Source organism: Styela clava, chromosome 3, assembly GCF_964204865.1.
Source record: "Styela clava chromosome 3, kaStyClav1.hap1.2, whole genome shotgun sequence".
Lineage (NCBI taxonomy): Eukaryota > Metazoa > Chordata > Ascidiacea > Stolidobranchia > Styelidae > Styela > Styela clava.
In genome coordinates, this window is record NC_135252.1 from 8490445 (window position 1) to 8505911 (window position 15467).

The 15467-nt window shown below is 36.3% G+C and overlaps 1 protein-coding gene across 1 annotated transcript; it reads left to right on the forward strand.

Moving 5' to 3' along the window:
• Positions 1-8101, forward strand: LOC120343550 (dedicator of cytokinesis protein 7-like). The gene is made up of 2 exons (XM_039412757.2): positions 1-6043; positions 6493-8101. The coding sequence occupies exons 1-2, from the start codon at positions 86-88 to the stop codon at positions 6811-6813; spliced, it is 6279 nt and encodes a 2092-aa protein (XP_039268691.2). The 5' UTR covers positions 1-85; the 3' UTR covers positions 6814-8101.
• The last annotated feature ends 7366 nt before the right edge of the window (positions 8102-15467 follow it).

Below are 15467 nucleotides of genomic sequence, written 5' to 3' on the forward strand. Positions count from 1 at the left end.
TTCATACTCTCTTTATCACAGAACTATAATGATGCTAGAAAATATATGATCTTTACATTGTTATTTATTACTGTATTAGCAAAAAATGCAAGCCGGGGATCGCAGACCGAAATCGTGGGTGGAGAACACTGAACTTGTGTTCCAACCCAGGCACCATGCAGGAAGACTGCTCAAAGATGATCGAAAGCAAATTGTTTCTCAGTTTTTTGAACCTGCATCTTCTGTTGGTTCGTTATCTGACAGTACCAATGCGATTTCTATGCCAACTATGTGGTATGACACTGTGGAAATCAGTGATTTTGAACGCCAGATTGTAGGCCAGCAAGATACTACTGCAGATGCACCTGAATTAATAAGAAACTTATCAGAGTTTCCTATTGATGATGTAGAAGTTAAGGAAGTACAAAGAGAATGCCGTACTGTAAACTCTGTCAAACTAGAAGAGGAAAATGTTGACTCTCATGTTATTAATTGTTTCAATTCATTTACTGACGATTGGTCTGTTTATACTCGTAAGTATGCACACCTTGGTTCAGGTACTCTAGCATATAATGAAGAAAAATCTTCTGTAAGCATCAAGGCATTACCAAAGCAATTATATGAAGGTGAATTTGTGGAAGAGACGAATGAAGTATCTCCTGGAGCAGATCCAGAAGGGGGAGCAAGAGGTAGTTGGTCAAGTAATCAAGATATGAAAAATTCTCAGTCCGATCCAATGTTAGAGTCTGTTTTGGAAGGCAATCCACAAGAAGAAGTAGATAGTTTAAATCGTGAAAGAAGAAACAAAGACCGGTTGCCTAGTCTTTTTGCTTTGTATCACCCACCTACACAATCAACCACATCAATTCAACAATCAGCAGTAGGTGGCCCAGGAGATGACAGTGATTTCCCTATTGAAAAACGACATGTACCCCCAGCACCAGAGGAGCATTTAGGATATCGTTTGCTTGTAAAATGCCTCAATCTTGAAATGGATGTGGAGATTGAGCCTATATTTGCTTGTGTTGCATTATATGACACCAAATACAAGAAAAAGATTTCGGAGAATTTTTACTTCGATCTAAATTCTGAAGCAATGAACAAATTGATCAAGAATGATGGCGTACCACCGTCCATCCCTACATTGGCTCGATCAGCAATATTTTCATTGACCAGCCCATCCAAGGATGTTTTTATTGTTATTCGTCTTGAAAAAGTTTTGCAACAGGGAGAGATTGTGAACTGTGCGGAGCCGTATATGAAAGATGCAACTGATAAAGTGCGTGAAAAGGCGAAGCAATCATCAAAATGGTTTTGCGAACGTTTGGGAAAATACAGAATGCCTTTTGCGTGGACTGCAATACATCTTATGAACATTGTGGGTAGTGCGACAAACTTGAAACCGATGCAAGAAACAACTTCGAGTGCATTTTCTGGCCAAAACGCAGAAGAAGGAAAATCTAGTGGATCTCTTGACTCTAATATGCAGAAAAGATCACTGAAACACACAGTTTCTGGACAGCAAGATTTGTCAGAAACGCAACAGCAAATGCTCACAACTTTCAAACCAGTTACTTTGACCGTTTCAAGTGTGTTTAAACAAGAAAGTGATAAACTGAAAGATGAAGATTTGTTCAAGTTCCTGGTTGATTTGAAAAGGCCTTCAAGTATGCTAAAAAAATTGAAGCTGATTCCAGCTTTACTTAAGTTAGATGTATCTCCTTGCCCACCAAATTTTCCATACTGTATCACCCCAGACTTGCACAGATTAAAACCATACCCTGATCAACGAGGTCGTCCCAGTAGAGAAATTAAGGAGTTTTCTCCAAAAGAGGTTTATGTTCCCAATCTGACATACTGCAATCTTATGTATGTATACCCACTAAATGTTAACTTCACTAATAGACAAGGTCATGTTCGAAATATTGCTGTGAAGGTTCAACTACTGTGTGGGGAAGAAGCTAACAGCGTATTGCCAGCAATTTTTGGAAAGTCCAACTGTGCAGACTTTACCACTGAAGCATATACTGCCATTACTTATCACATCAAAAATCCGGATTATTATGAAGAAATCAAAATTAAACTCCCTGCAAAAATAACAGAAAAACATCACCTTCTGTTTACTTTTTATCACATCAGTTGTCAGAAAAAGCAGGATCTCACACCCATTGAGACAATTGTTGGCCACACTTGGATGCCATTACTTCATAATGGTCACCTTCATGTTGGAGATTTGTCATTGCCAGTGTCAATGGACAAGTTACCTTCCAATTATACTCTTCTTTCACCAGAGTCTAACATCCCAGGAGTCAAATGGGTAGATGGACGAAAACCAGTGTTCAGTCTATCTGTGAAATGCATTTCTACAGTTCATACCATGGATCGCCATTTGGATAGTTTTTTCACTGTTTGCAATGTCATAGACAAAGGTGCAATCGGTAGAACAGAGGATGTTGAAAAGCGCTTGGCGAATTGCATGCGGGATGTTGCTAAGGATGCTAAACTTGAACCGCTCGTTCACTTCCTTCATGTTATCTTGAATAAGTTTGTTCAGTTACTGGTCAGGCCTCCCGTCATCAATGGCCACGTCATAAACCTTGGAACAACATGTTTCGAGTCTTTAGCTTTGCTATCAGTCAGACTTCATCAATCACTGGAATTTGATGTGAATGAACATGGCCAAAGCAATTTGCTTCATTCTTATGCCAGTTATGTTTTCAATCCCAATACTTTGCTGTCTCAAACAGAATCTGAAGGTACTGAAACATTGGGAGCATTAGGTGGCAGTCATTATGCCACTATGACTCGTCCAGTACAGAGAACACGCCCTGCAATGAGTCCTGCAACATTTCATTTAAGCAGCAGTAATCCAGATCTCACAACTCCACCGGCAACACCAGATGAGCCACCTCCAGATGATCCTGCTCGATTTTTAAGATTCTCCAGCTCTCGTGCATCTCTTATGGAACAACCATCAACTACTAAAAATCTTGAAAGCACGGGTGTGCGCTCTATAACTCGCAAAGTATTTCATGAAGAACTGGCATTGCTTTGGGTTGTATCCACAGCACATATCAGAGAAAAATCTTTCAAGCATCCTTGGTTTTTTTTTGATTTGATGACAAAATCAATGGTCCAAAATTTGAAGCTTACAGATGGATTTGAAATGACTCGTTCTATGAGATTTCCAGCAAGATATGTGGATGATTTAACCAGACTTATTCACATGGTCACAACGGAGATAATCAATAGCTATAGTAAGGATTATGATTTCGCAGAAAGGCTCAATTTGAGCCTTGCATTTTTTTTCAATGATTTGCTATCAATAATGGATAGAGGCTTTGTATTCAGCTTGCTTCAAACTTACGCTCAGCAAATGGGCATGAGAATCTACAGTTTGCAAAGTCCAGCTTCTCTGTTGAACCTTCGCCTTACTTTGATACGGGTTGTTGCAAGTCATGAGCATTATATTACATTGAATTTGCCTTTTGCAATGGCTCCCAGTCCATCTTCTCCCACTCCAAGTGTCGCTTCTACAACATCATCTATAATTTCAAGTGGAACAACCCATATCAGCTCACAATACGAGTTATCTGATGCATTTATTCAGCGACATTACCTTGCTGGAATCATTCTGTCCGATATTCAAACTACAATTGATATGATTGAAACAGCATCAGTCACTGGTTCACAACTTTATGCTGTGACTACTTTGAGAAATTTGATGATCAGTCATGATATGGATCCCAGGCTTAAGGAAAACCCAGTGGTGAAAGAGAAAATAGCAGCATTGTACATGCCTTTGATGTTGATTGCAATCAAGGCTTTGCCATATTTGTACCAGTTTAGCTCAGATGCATCAGGGGATTCCGGAGATCCTGGTATTATCAGTCAAAGTGTGGCAAATGCAATTGCAACTGCTTCACCAATGGTTCTTTCTAGGACTACGTCTCAACATGTACCTTTGAATTCTGGAATACTGAGTGCAGAATGCACAAGAAACTTACTTCTTTGTGTTTCTTGGCTTATTAAAAACATATCAAAACAGACCATCAGGCATCTGTTTTCAGGACTATCTACATTGCATACAAACAGTCTCCTGGATCTGTTATATTTATCAATATCTTGTTTTGAATATAAAGTACCCAGATCTTCTCGATTAACTCGCAGTGATTCGTCTCGTTCTTCAGTTTCTAGGAAAAAAGACAAGATGTCTCGACTTGAAGATGCTATTCTTGGGGGTGCAGCTTCAGCAAGACGTGAAATGTTGATGCGGCGTCGCAATGAAAAAGGTGGATCGACTTCAATGCCTAGAGATTTTGAACGAGGACTTAGATGGCACAAGGACCGCACTGAGTGGAAACAGGATAAAGGATTAGGCGATAAAAATAGTGAAGATAATGCTGTTGCGAATGCAAATTTTGCTGCTGAATCCACTTTAATCGTTCTTGATACTCTTGAAATGATATTAGAAACTGCATCGGAAATGGGAAGTGTGCCGGCCATACTTTCATCATGCCTGCGTACTCTATTGCACTGCGTTGGTACGAACCAGAGTACAAAAGTATATGATAACATATTTGCCACACAGAGATCAATTGTTGCAAAGTTTCCTGAACTTGTATTTGAAGAAGAGGTGGAACAATTACCAGACCTTTGTCTTTGCTTATTGCAGAGGTGTAGTAGCAGTGTTTCTTCTATTCGATCACAAGCTGCTGCCTCTCTATATCTTCTAATGCGCCATAATTTTTCGATTGGTAATTCATTTGCTCGTGTCAAGATGCAAATCACCACGTCACTCTCTTCACTGGTAGGAATGTCAGCCCTTGAAAATTTTGATGAAGAATACCTCCGACGATCTCTACAAACTGTTTTAACTTATGCAAAAACGGACAAGGACATGAAATCAACATCTTTCCCTGAGCAAGTTCAAGACATGATTTTCAATTTCCACATGATTTTATCAGATACAGTCAAGATGAAAGAACATAAAGAGGATCCTGAGATGTTAATAGATTTGATGTATAGAATTGCTAAGGGATATCAAAATAGTCCAGATTTACGGATGACATGGTTACAGAACATGGCGAAGCAGCATTCTGAGAGAAAAAATCATGCTGAATCTGGCATGTGTATTCTACACAGTGCTGCCCTTGTTGCTGAATACATTGGCATGATAGAAGAAACATCGTATTTGCCAATTGGCTGTGTCGATTTTCAACATATTTCAATTAATATTCTGGAAGAAAGTGCTGTTTCCGATGATGTTGTATCACCCCATGAAGATGAAGTCTGCACTGAAAAATACTTTTCGACACTTGGTCTTGTTGGGCTGCTAGAGCAAGCAGCATATGCATTTGATCTAGCAGGATTGTATGAAGTTACAAACAAGCTTTACAAGCTGCTAATCCCTGTTTATGAAGAGTTCCACGAATATAAAAAGTTGTCAGATATACACACAAAATTGAGTAACTGTTTTACAAAAATCAGCAGCCAAGTTGGAAAACGAATGTTTGGGACATACTTTCGCGTAGGATTTTATGGTTCGTTATTTGGCGATCTTAATGGAGAACAGTTCATTTATAAAGAGCCGTCAATCACAAAGCTGCCAGAAATATCTTATAGATTGGAGACATTTTATGGCCAATGCTTTGGACCAAGCAATGTGGAAGTTTTGAAAGATTCAAATCAGGTGGAAACTTCTAAATTAGACCCAAGTAAAGCATATATACAAATCACATATGTTGATCCCTTCTTTCACAAATGGGAGGAGAGCAGAAGAACGACATATTTTGAAAGGAATTTTAATATCAACACATTCGTTTATGCTACACCATACACTCTGGATGGCAAAGCACATGGGTCTATTAAAGATCAATATAAAAGGAAAGTATTTTTGCAAGTGTCTCAAACATTTCCATATGTGCGGACAAGACTGAGCGTTGTGAAAAAATGGGAGACTGTATTAACTCCACTAGAGACAGCATGTGAAGATGTACAAAGAAAAACCACACAATTACTACTCGCTGCTGAGCAACAGGAAACTGACGTCAGGATGTTGCAGGTAACGCAAATATGTGATTCGTTGATACTGAAGTGTTACAATAGGGAATTGTGGTTGTTAAATTTAATCATGCTGGTTTCATTCAAATCTAATTAATCAACAGAATTAATGCCATGATTACATTAATTACTATATTGTTGCAGATTCTTCCTGTGCTAAACTAAGGATGAGATATTTATCAAAATAAATTAGAGAAGAATATTAGACTTAGGTCATTACATTAATTAATTGAATTCCAAGTAATAATCAATCTATCTTATATTAAATATCTTGAACAAATGATAAAAAATATGTCTTGTCACTCGTTAACCTTTTTGATAAAAAATTATGACTTCAATTCGAGCTACTTGTTGTGGAATTGTTCATTTTTGAGCATGTAAAATGTTCAATTCTAAACTGTTCAATACTGCAAGTTTCCCTGATTCTCATGAGCTCTTTGTATTTTACAGGTAAATCTTCAAGGTTCATTGTTGACCACTGTGAATCAAGGACCGATGGAAGTAGCTCAAACATTCTTAACCAGCATACCAGAGGATTCCAAAATGTGGGTGCCCTATAACCGACTCAGGCTTGCATTTAGGAAGTTTCTTTATGCTTGTTCAGTCGCACTCAAGAAAAACAAGCAGTTGATTGGTCCTGATCAAAAAGAATATCAACGAGAACTCGAACGAAATTACAATCGCATGACAGACGAACTGAAGCCAATGATTAACAATCTTAGAGTTATGCAGCTCATTAGAGATGCTACTCCGGAGCAACTTGACTTGTAAAAAAAGAAGATAATTCATTAACTAGATGAATTGTTATAACAATGTGTCTCGATGTTAAAGCTGCTATCCAACTATCAGTCTCATGTTTTACAGAATTTATGCCATGTTTTGCCAGATAACATATTACTCCAGATCTCTGTCACCCCTATATATCTTATTATGTTTAGAAATTATTACCATTTCAGTTTTTTTTTAAATAGAAATGCAAGGTTTTCTTTATATTCTGAAATGTTTATGGAATCGGCTTATCAATTTTGAAACAATGCGAGCTTTTCATAGTTTGGATTTCTGTATATTTGATGATGATTTAAATCTTGAAAACCAGTGTTGATAGGAATATTATGTTTCTTTGACATGTTAAATAATGTTTTATGCTACTTTCTATACCATGTTATTACTATTTGGAGCTTATATGTCATGTAATTAGATTCAAGCAATCATTTTTTTTATTGTTTTTTTTCTTGATGGTTAGAAACTGTATTATTGTGTACACATTTAATTATCCAGCATAAATGTTAATAATTTCAAGCAGAAAAAGTTTTTGCACAATGTTAAACATTTTAGGAATTAAGTGTATTTTTTTATTCTGTTGACATGATGACATTTTCCTGCCACAATAGTCATACGCATTCTTTTTTTATTCTCAAGTTTTTATTCTTTCCCAAGTTCCATTCATTTTCCTGCTTGTGTGATTTTTAATTCATTTCTCGACTGAAGGTGAGCATTGTATGCGTTTAAGTTCCCAGCTTTATTATTTTTTTTTTTCTAAAAACAATCATGCTTTCATGTCAACATTTTGTTTTCTTCTTTGAACTGTCACCAAAGTCACCACACAGTTAGAACGTACACTAAATTTCAATGCCATGAGTTGTGCCACAATGGGTTAGCATTTGCCAAGCTTTGTCAATACTCACAGTTTAGCTAACCTCTATGTTAATAATAAGAGCAAACATATTAATTTAGAATTTACATTAAATCAATTGGTGGTATTATATTACAACTACAAGTATACTCTGTAGTTGCCATGTTGTCTTCATGACACTATTGTATACAAATGAGATGCCCATGATTTATATTGAATGATAATTTTTTTGTGTTATTGTATGTTTTAAATTTGATGTGTTATTTACTTATTTTTTCATATTCACGTAAACTGCTCTAGGCTGTGTCCTGCTGTTTGTCTGACAAAGCCTTTCATTGATATCATGTTATTCTGGATCTATTATAAATCAGAAAATTGTTAAACGGAATATATTGTGCAATGAAATAAAGAGAATTTTTTATTCGTTTAGCTTCTATCTATTAGAAAAAATAGGTATAGTGAGTGCCAAGTTTAAAATATAGGACCAGTGAAATGAAAAATAGTGCAGATGACATGCCTGCCATCTGGTCAGCATGAACCAGATACCATAGATAGAAGATGATAAGTGATATTTTGACGGTGGTGTCCTCGTCAGAGCCGTAGCGACTTGGTGTGAGCGTAAGTCTATCGGTTCGAATCCAGGTAGGTGTTAGTGTGATAGGGTTAGTGGCCGAAAGCAAACAGAATGGGCATGACACAGGAAGGAAGTCAGAGTTCAAGTAGTGTGGTGGACAGTGGCAGAACGCAGACATAGTGGCCGAAACACACAAAGGAAGTTGTAGACCATGTAGAGCAAGCCAGGGTCACCAAGTGTCCAAAACACAGGCAGGTAGTCACGAACAAGGTTCAGGGGCCCTAAGGCCCCCTTTGGTGCCCTAAGCGCTGAAGACTTTGGTGCCCCCTTATGTGTAATTTAATTATAAAAAACAATAAACCACATAATTTATTATCCATTAGAAATAATTACAACCAACAGTAAATAAAACGATTTTTACGAACATTTTAAGGTTTTTTAACTGTTATATATAGCCGATATAAATATCGGCCGTTTACTGCCGATATGATATATTGGCAAACACCCAATAACGGGCCAATATATCGGTTGAGCTTTAATCCTGATGTACTGTAAAAATAAAAATTGCTGCCTTCAGTCTCAACGTGGATCGAAATACCAAACGATATAAGTCACAACTGTAGTTTGAAATTTTACCGGTACCTAGTGAACTACCTCAGTGTGGTTCAAGGTTGCTAGGTTGAAGGTCTAGCGTCCTCAAATCGGAGAAAATCCAAAAGTGGAAGGTTCGGGTCAGCGGCAGAAAGCAGAGTGAGTACCCCAAAACACTATAAGGAAATCAAGAAGCCAGTAACTGAAGTTACTGAACTGAAGTTGGCAGGACGGGGTCAGTGGCACAAATCAGACAGAGCGCCGGCAACACACAAGAAGGAAGTCGGATACCACAGGTAATTATAACCTGCAAGGACGGCATCCAGTCGGGGTCAGTGGCAGAAATAAGACAGAGGGGAGTCACCAGGGTATAAAAATAAGTGAATTGAAGAAGTCAGAACATATAAATATTAAATTGTAGGTTTGCCTTGTGGCTGATTCTTCACCGATCCCCGGAATTAGTAAGAATGCAATTTTATTGCTAAAAAAAAGTCCGGACATGTTAACAACTTAAATTGTATTCAGGGTAGACGGGTTGCTCTGTTGCTGTGCCCGTCAGATTAAAATTCTTCACCGATCCCCGGGATTGGTAAGAATGCAATTTTATAAATAAAAAGGCACCGATTGCAAACAATTTCTCCGCCTGGAATACAATATACATTTCGCATTTATATGTCGAAGACTGATATTTTTCTCTACCAACGTATGTAAGCTATTTTTTCGTTTCACTTCTCACGTAGTTCAAAAGATCTCACTTTACGGAGCTAGCAAAATATTCATGATCGTGCTTTCAAATCTTATGGAAACTCTCATTGGATCTTTTGTACAAAGCCTCCACCACTAGTACACAAAATGTAAGATTTGATAGAAACAATCCTGCCATGTTTTAAATAAAAAATTAATAATTATCCAGTTGGTTCGGAATGAATAAATATTGTCATGTTCGGCACAATATGCATTCTTAACTGGATAATTACTAATTTTCTCATTTTAAGCGTTGGTTGAAGCTTTGTACAAAACATCCCTTTTATAGCCTGTCTGTTGTTTATGCTTAGTTTCTACAATAAATAAATGTGTGAACTTTTTCCATTTTTATCCCCAAATTTGAAATCCCAATCTTATATTTCCAAGTATCGATAAGAATTGATGTTTCCGTAATAATCGACTTCTTTATTTACATCGGTAAGGGCGTAGCCAGCTCAAAATTTGGCAACCCAATTTTTATTTATTTTTTGATATGACGTATTACGGATGCTTATTAGCCCGATTTCGCTGCGAACAAGGCAAGATATAAGCAGCCATTTGAATCTAATGTTAGGCTAAAATCCCCTTTATAGACTTACTTCACCGCCGAGTTCTCCAGGCTATATAACGCGCCTTTTTTCCAAATCGGATTATTAATTTGGAGTATTAATTGATAGTAAGCCCCAAAACGGTTAATTATCAGTGAATAGCTCTTGAATAGAGCAAAATAGTGTTGAAAACGACGCCCTTATCATTTTGTATCTTACTTTAAATGCCATGAAATCGTTCGTTCCAAAATTTCGGATCTTTCCTAAAGAAGGGGCAAAAAATAAACACCCTCGCTACCGCTCAAAATTAAAAAAAAAAAGATTGAAAAGAAAGAAAAAATTCCAATTTTCAAATCATTCCTAACACTAACTAGATAAATACTAATTTTAAAACGATGCGGATCGTTTGCGTGTAATGCGAACGTGATGACTACTCCACTACAGAAACGCATACCCCGGTGGGTCATATTATATTGAACAATAATACTCTTGGGAGACTTAACAACAATCTTTCGCGTGTTAGGCGAACGTGATGACCTCTACATATGGGAAACGCATACATCCGTGGTTCGTCGAATCGGCTTGAAACCGACCCTGATGTCTTTCCGTAGTGTAGTGGTCATCGCGTTTGCAAACGGTCCCCATAAATTGGTTCGGGCCCAGGAAGAAACATGTTTTCCTGATAACATTTCGCTCTAGCCTAAAATCTTTGACGGATCTCGTTCATCGCCGTAAAAAATAGTGCATATTATGTCCTTTCTAAGGTATGAATTAACCCTTCGTGGTTGATTTTTACTTTCTCCCAATATCTTAGAATACTTTTGAGATGAAATAAATTTTTGCACAAACAAACGATAATAACCGAATGTATTTCTATCATAATTATCACACATTCAGAAAAAATGGGTGAAAATGATAAAATGAATTAGTTGTTATCACATCTACAAATACAATGAGTAATTCAAATGTAACTTTAGTGGAAAGTATTGTCTGCGGTAAACTTAAAGATCAAAGTTGTTGTTTAATCACCGACTTCTTTTTTGATTGATTTACGTTGAACAGTATTCCCGTTGATGCTCGGGCCGTCAGTCTAATGTACACCGTTTAGAACTTGCGGACAGTAGCCTATTAGATTTCATAGTGACATTGCAGTATGGCAGTTTTAATTTTTTTTAAATCTGTGCTTAAAACTTAACGTTTATTGAAGTTTTAAATCAACTTTGTTATTTGAAAAGTATACAAAGTTCTTACAAATTTGTAAAAAATTGAAGAACACTGATCTAGACCGTTAGGGCTTGATATCAAACTTGAGTGTTTACTTTTTCTTGTCATTCATTTTGCCGTCGTATCCATTGTGCATGGCTGCATTCTGTATTATTGGACACGTTAGTGGACATAACGATCGTTTTGTTATTATGTTGTTGTTCTTGTTCTTTGTAACAGAAAAAATCGTCTTTCTCTTTGATTACTGGATCAATCGCTTTGAAATTGTCTGTGCTCAAAGACTAAATTTTTCGCTAAAAAGCAATTACGTTTATATATTTCAAATCCACCCGAGCTGTATGGGATTCGTTTCTTTGTGTGATATGACGTCATCACATTTTGCCACTATGTGGCGCTACGTGCCCACATATTTGAACATAGATCTCTTGTTTATCTTCATTTGATTTTTCACAGCGTACTCGGTTAGTAACTTTTTTCCACTGTCTGATGAACACAATTTCTACGGCACCGTCACTCCCACCACTTCCAAGGCAAACCATATGGTTATTCTGTCTCATATTCTTTTGAACGATGTATAGCAGGGTTGCACAACTCAAATGAGGATACGTGCCAAATTTTTCAAAATATTCTTGTCGCGTGCCACGCACAATTGTGGTATTGTAAATTACCTCCCGCAAAACAAACAAATTTCAATAATAATACATAATAACGGATATCTATTTATTGAAACAATCAATGTCCCGAAAACTGCTGATTTTGATATAAACGTGATATTTTAATGTATATCATAAATAATTTTTTTTTTTTCAACACCGTTCGCGTGCCACATTTGAGCGTATGGCGTGCCAAATTTGGCACGCGTGCCCCGTGTCGTGCACCCCTGATGTATAGGACTGAAACGAAAGCAGAAACGAAACATTTTGTAAATTTGCAAATAGCTGTGAAGATTATATCTCATATTCGGTAAACAAAGTTTTAGAATTCGAAGTTTTGTAAATATTTTCATATTCAGCAAACGAATAATTCGAATTTTACATTCGTGATAAATTTTGTATTCAACAAACAAACATTTCAAAATCTAAGTTTTGTAATGAAGTTTTTATTTCGTGTTGCAGTCCTACGAATAACAATTCTTATTTTTACGCCATGATTATTTAAGGTATCAGTATAGTTCTCTCAACTTAATTTGTCCCCTGTACCTTTGCTCAGAGATTATTGTTCTATATTTTTGAGTAATGCGCGTAACCTTGCTTTCAGTAAATTTGCCTCTACAAACACACACTCTTTGCTCTGACTGCATATGGAAGAAATGCGCAAACTTCATGTGCGGTGAGCACCTTAATAATTTTATGAGCTTTCACGATTAACAGACGTAACATAGACTCCTCGCTACATTCATCTCGGAAACTGAATGCCAAGTCCCGTATTATCCCCAAGTTCACCAACTGAATAAAAAAAATATGTCTACGTGCTGGTTTATATTCTTCGAATAGAGTTGTAAATTGATGATGTTTTAGCCTTTCTTGATATAATTCGTACACTTTACCACAATTTTCAAATTACTTGAATTTCGAATACAATATATTGGAATGGTCATGATCACAAATGTACTGATTGACTCGACATGGTTCGCAATACGTTAATCATTGTTATTAGAATTCCTCTTTCCAGAGGTAAATAGTATCTTATGCTACTAATATTGCGATCCTGAGAGAATTCATGTGCACTGGAATTAATACTTCAGCCTTCTCTTCTTATGAAATTAGTTTGAAACGAGCACGCCAAAACCGACTGGCAAAAATAGTACGTGGTGGCTCAGTATTCTAAATTACCAAAATTATATTAAAGCTAATGCATCCATTGAATATATTTATAACGGTCGGTTGTAAAATGGCAAATATGCAATTTATATATATATATATATTATATTTCGTAAAAGGTATTTCAAACTATTTGCTAGTTTCTTCGTTACGATTTTGTAATCAGTATTTATTAACGATATCGCCCCATAATTTTTCATTTTATCCAGTTCACCTTTTTATGGATCGAAGAGAGACTTCGTAACAAGAGAGCAAGGCTCAAAAATAAATTATATAAAAATATGGCTCAATTAAAATACACTGCATTGCTGACTAACATGACAAAGAACATTACAAGTTCCTACATACCGTGCCCAGCAACAAGCCGTTGACTACAAAACTATTGTTTTATAAGAATATACTCAACAAGTCGTTCACGCAGTTTATGATGTTTACACCAGTCAGCTTACAACACGCCACAATTGTCTTAATAATATGACACGACTACTCGACTATGAAAAAGATTTTGCATGTGACTAGAGGGTTAGGTTAGAAAGATTATTATTTTCATTTCTCCGAAGAATTAAATACATTTATACCGATTCGTTGATTAGTACTGGCGATTTGTTCAAAGAGAAATGTTTTAAATCGAGTTTTTTTTTTTTGTAAAAAATATGTTAAAAAAAATGGATTTCAAAACATGCCAAGCACTTCATATTCGCAATAAACTCTTCGAAATGCCACAAATATCGATGGCTTGCCCATATACGCCTTCTCAGGCTGTAGTTCAATGCGTCCGCAAACGTGGTTGGCGCAGAAAGACGCAACCGATAAGCCATTTGTAAACCACCCTGCGACGAAACCGTCCTGTGAATCACCTGGCGAAAATGGAAATACGGTTAGATAAATGAGTTTGTATAACTTTAAAAAACTCTATCCCTTAAAACAAAGTATGGAATTTAAATTAACCGAACAGTATTAACCGTAATAATGCCTTAATTTGCATGGAAAAAGTGCTAATAAATAAACTCGAAATCCCTATTATGACGTTTTAACAGATCAGTTGTGACGTCATTGTATCAGAGAGGTATTATAATAAGCATAGCTTAGGCTAGTGCGTCTTATCGTCTAACTAAATCCGCAGGTTGCCGACCTAAGAATATTTTTCACACTCGTTGTCGAAGGCTTCTTTGATCCAATTACTTTTGGATTGTAGTAGGCTCGTGAGATATGTTTCATGGTTTTTCTTGCACAAAACGTCTCTCTGATATCTCCGATAAACATTCCTGTTAAAATTTCATGAATTTGGTGTAGGTACAAGCAAGAATTTTTACTTACATTACACAAGATTTTTTTTCAGAATTAATAAAGAACAAAACAAAAATTAGTACCCTGGGTTTGCTGGAGATGTCTCAGGGGCTTGAAAAGAGTTTAAAATTTTATTAATTGTAATTTGAATACATTGTGATAAAGGAGGTTCAAAAATCTTGCGCTGCTAAACCAAATCATATCCATAGGACAGATTGATTTGAATCAATTAATTAGTTAATTCCACCATTGTGCGCATGGCGTGTCGATTTGCTGTCATTGAGATAATTACGTCGTTTGAATCAAAATAACGAACATTACCTTAAAATTGTTTCAATTGGATTCCAATTGAAGTTGATTCAAAATTCTTGAACTCACATCTTTACGTGTGACTCAAACTTGCTTTAACGTCTTGTAATACCATCTGCCTAACATGCATTCCTTCACAAATTGAAGGCTCAATTCAGAGGCGATGATTTTATATCTCATCATATCAAATTGTCAAACTTTGACCTTGCGTCATCGTTGCTTGAAATAGGAATGTCCAATACAGCAGATTAAATATTTTACTAAAATAAAGTAGACAGAGGATAATTTACTTCACTAAACATATTATATCGAGCAAAACATAATTTTATATCAAAATGAAATTTCAGAATTCCGTTTATTGCAAGACATTCATATTAGCTCAAGTCGGTGATACTCTTATAATTGTAGCTATATTTTCACGGTAATGTTAGCGATATATTTTCATTGTTATTCGGGCCTTATTTTGTGATATATGCTGATAAAAAGCGCTGAACGTGTTTTTACTCAAGTGGTTTAATCATGAGGTCACAGAATATAATACTTCTTAGACCCTTAAATATCAGAGCTGAAGATCACGAAGTCCATTAATCTCCCGATTCACATTTCAAAAAATTCAAAAATGTCGAAGCAACATTTGCTACGCCGTGAGAATTATTCCTGTTCATGCCATGTTCGTTCACGAACCTAAACATTAG